Source organism: Lipotes vexillifer, unplaced genomic scaffold (genome assembly GCF_000442215.2).
Source record: "Lipotes vexillifer unplaced genomic scaffold, Lipotes_vexillifer_v1.1 scaffold759, whole genome shotgun sequence".
Taxonomy (NCBI): Eukaryota; Metazoa; Chordata; class Mammalia; order Artiodactyla; family Lipotidae; genus Lipotes; species Lipotes vexillifer.
The window spans coordinates 896417-898390 of record NW_006790410.1 but is presented as its reverse complement, the minus strand read 5'-3'; the positions used below and the strand labels follow the sequence as shown (position 1 = coordinate 898390).

At 51.6% G+C, this 1974-nt stretch overlaps 1 protein-coding gene across 2 annotated transcripts in view; it reads right to left on the bottom strand.

The window, feature by feature from the left end:
• The window catches only part of EGFR (epidermal growth factor receptor), a 191024-nt gene that overhangs the window by 24540 nt on the left and 164510 nt on the right, over nucleotides 1-1974 (bottom strand). For both annotated transcript variants that reach the window (XM_007463679.1, XM_007463680.1), the window contains 2 exons: nucleotides 1685-1807; nucleotides 959-1057 (listed from right to left, as the gene is read on the bottom strand). In XM_007463679.1, coding sequence (XP_007463741.1) covers nucleotides 959-1057; nucleotides 1685-1807 — 222 coding nt within the window. The remainder of the gene's footprint in view (nucleotides 1-958; nucleotides 1058-1684; nucleotides 1808-1974) is intronic.

Sequence of the window (1974 nt, the reverse complement as noted above, 5' to 3'; positions counted from 1 at the left end):
TTTCCCTAATTCACCGCTGAGCCCCTCCAGCTCCTCTTTCACTGGCTCTGCTTTGGGACGAGAGCAAGAGAAACCCACATCCACCACGGCAAGCGGAGGCCAGCGCTGTTAGCCCAGGTCTCCAAGGGTGTGTCCACCGGAGCTTCCTGAGCTTTTTCCTGCAGAGGGTTCTGCCCAGCTCCAGGCTGCCCCCTCCTGCATCCAGCCTCTTTCTAAGACTGTGCAGCCCCCTCATTGGCTAGTGAGGGTCCAGGGAAGGTGGAAAAAGTTCAAGAGAATCGCAAGTAAAAACATGTAACGATAATCTTGTGGAGTATTTCAAAGAGTCCATAAAGTAGCAATCAGCAGATGCTGGAAATAACATTTAAATTACTTTGAGAAAAAGTATAGAAGGGGAGCAACAGATTATAGAGTTCATAGAGCATCATAGTGTTAATCCTAGGCACCTTTGCAAAGCCATTTCAAAGATGAGCTAGCTGGTGGAAGAAAACGAACATGCGTTTCAGAGTCAGAAGTAACCACGTGCCGGAAACCTACCCCAGCCACGTGACCCTGAACATCAGGCTGCTTCATGCCTCCGTTTCTTCACTGAAAGCTTGGCGAGCACAACACCTTGAACAGCACAGGCCCGCCAGGGGCAGTCACTGAGACGGCAGGCGTAAAGCCACTAGCACGGGGACGGCCCCTGGTGGATGCCCAGGGACCGCAGGCTTCCATACTTTTGGGGGCCGATAAGAGAAATGGAAGAGTGAGTCTTCTCTATGAGAGAGAATTATACCAACTATAGCCAGAAGGAAAAAAGCCAACTATAGCCAGAAGGAAAAAAGCCAGGAAAAGTGACCATTTAGAATGCGGTGATGACAGAGTCTAAAACAGAGCAATGTGCTGCCAACCACGAGAAAAGGTGGCTTCTGGCTTCCAGGCCTGCAGATAGCTAGAGAATAAAGCAGAAACTCACATCAAGAATTTCCTTGTTGGCTTTTGGAGATGTGGCTTCTCTTAATTCCTTGATAGCCACAGGAATTTTAACCTTCTCGCCTTCTGGGATCCACAGTCCCTGTGACAAAGAGAGGGGAAGACATTGGCTGGCAATCATCATACACGTAACATGCGGCTCCTAGGCTGGCTGGGCATCATTAGTGACCCCACCCCAAAGGGCGAGGGGCTCGAGCACAGCTCTGCACCCAAGGACACCGGTGCTGGGAGTCACGACAGCTCAGCAGCTCTTTAGCTATCATGTTCCAGAAATCAGAGTAGTTAGACAAAACCCCTAAGCTCGTGCCAGTTACACAGTCAGCGTGAGTCATTTTGCCCAGAATTCCGAGATTCTGGGTCTAGGCCTAACTGAAATCAGACTATGCAATGGGGATGTAGGAAAAAGAAATGAAGAGGAAGCTGTTCTGAGCTGGGCTTTATTCAGATGCTGCTGTGCCGTGAGAGGCAACCCTCTCTCAGACTGACTTGTGCCACCCACCCCTCGGAAAGCTCACACTGTCCTCCTGAAAATGTCTGTGCCTGAGTACAGATCTCACCACACCAGTTACTTGTCACTGTGATTATAAAAGATTTCCTCTAGACAACTTGAGAAAAACAATGGCATTTCCTAAACCCTCAGTGACACAAAGAGCATGTGACCACGATAAAGACCACAGTGGAAGGCGCCCGGGACCCTCGGGGGGCTCACCTTGTACACCGTGCCGAATGCTCCGGAGCCCAGCACCTTGACCTTTTTTAATTCCGTCTCCTTTAAGATCCTCAAGAGAGCTTGGTTGGGAGCTTCTCCGCTGGGCGTCAGAGGCTCGACAAGCTGTGACAGACAAGAGGAAGAGACGATGCCCGCCGGGCCGGGGAGAGGGGTGGCAGGTCTAGACACCAGGGGACAGAACTCGCGGCTCTCACTCCGGAGACAGGGACGCCTGTTCTAAGGCACTTGGTGAGACACTCGGAAGGAACGGGGACTGACCCCCCCCCCCC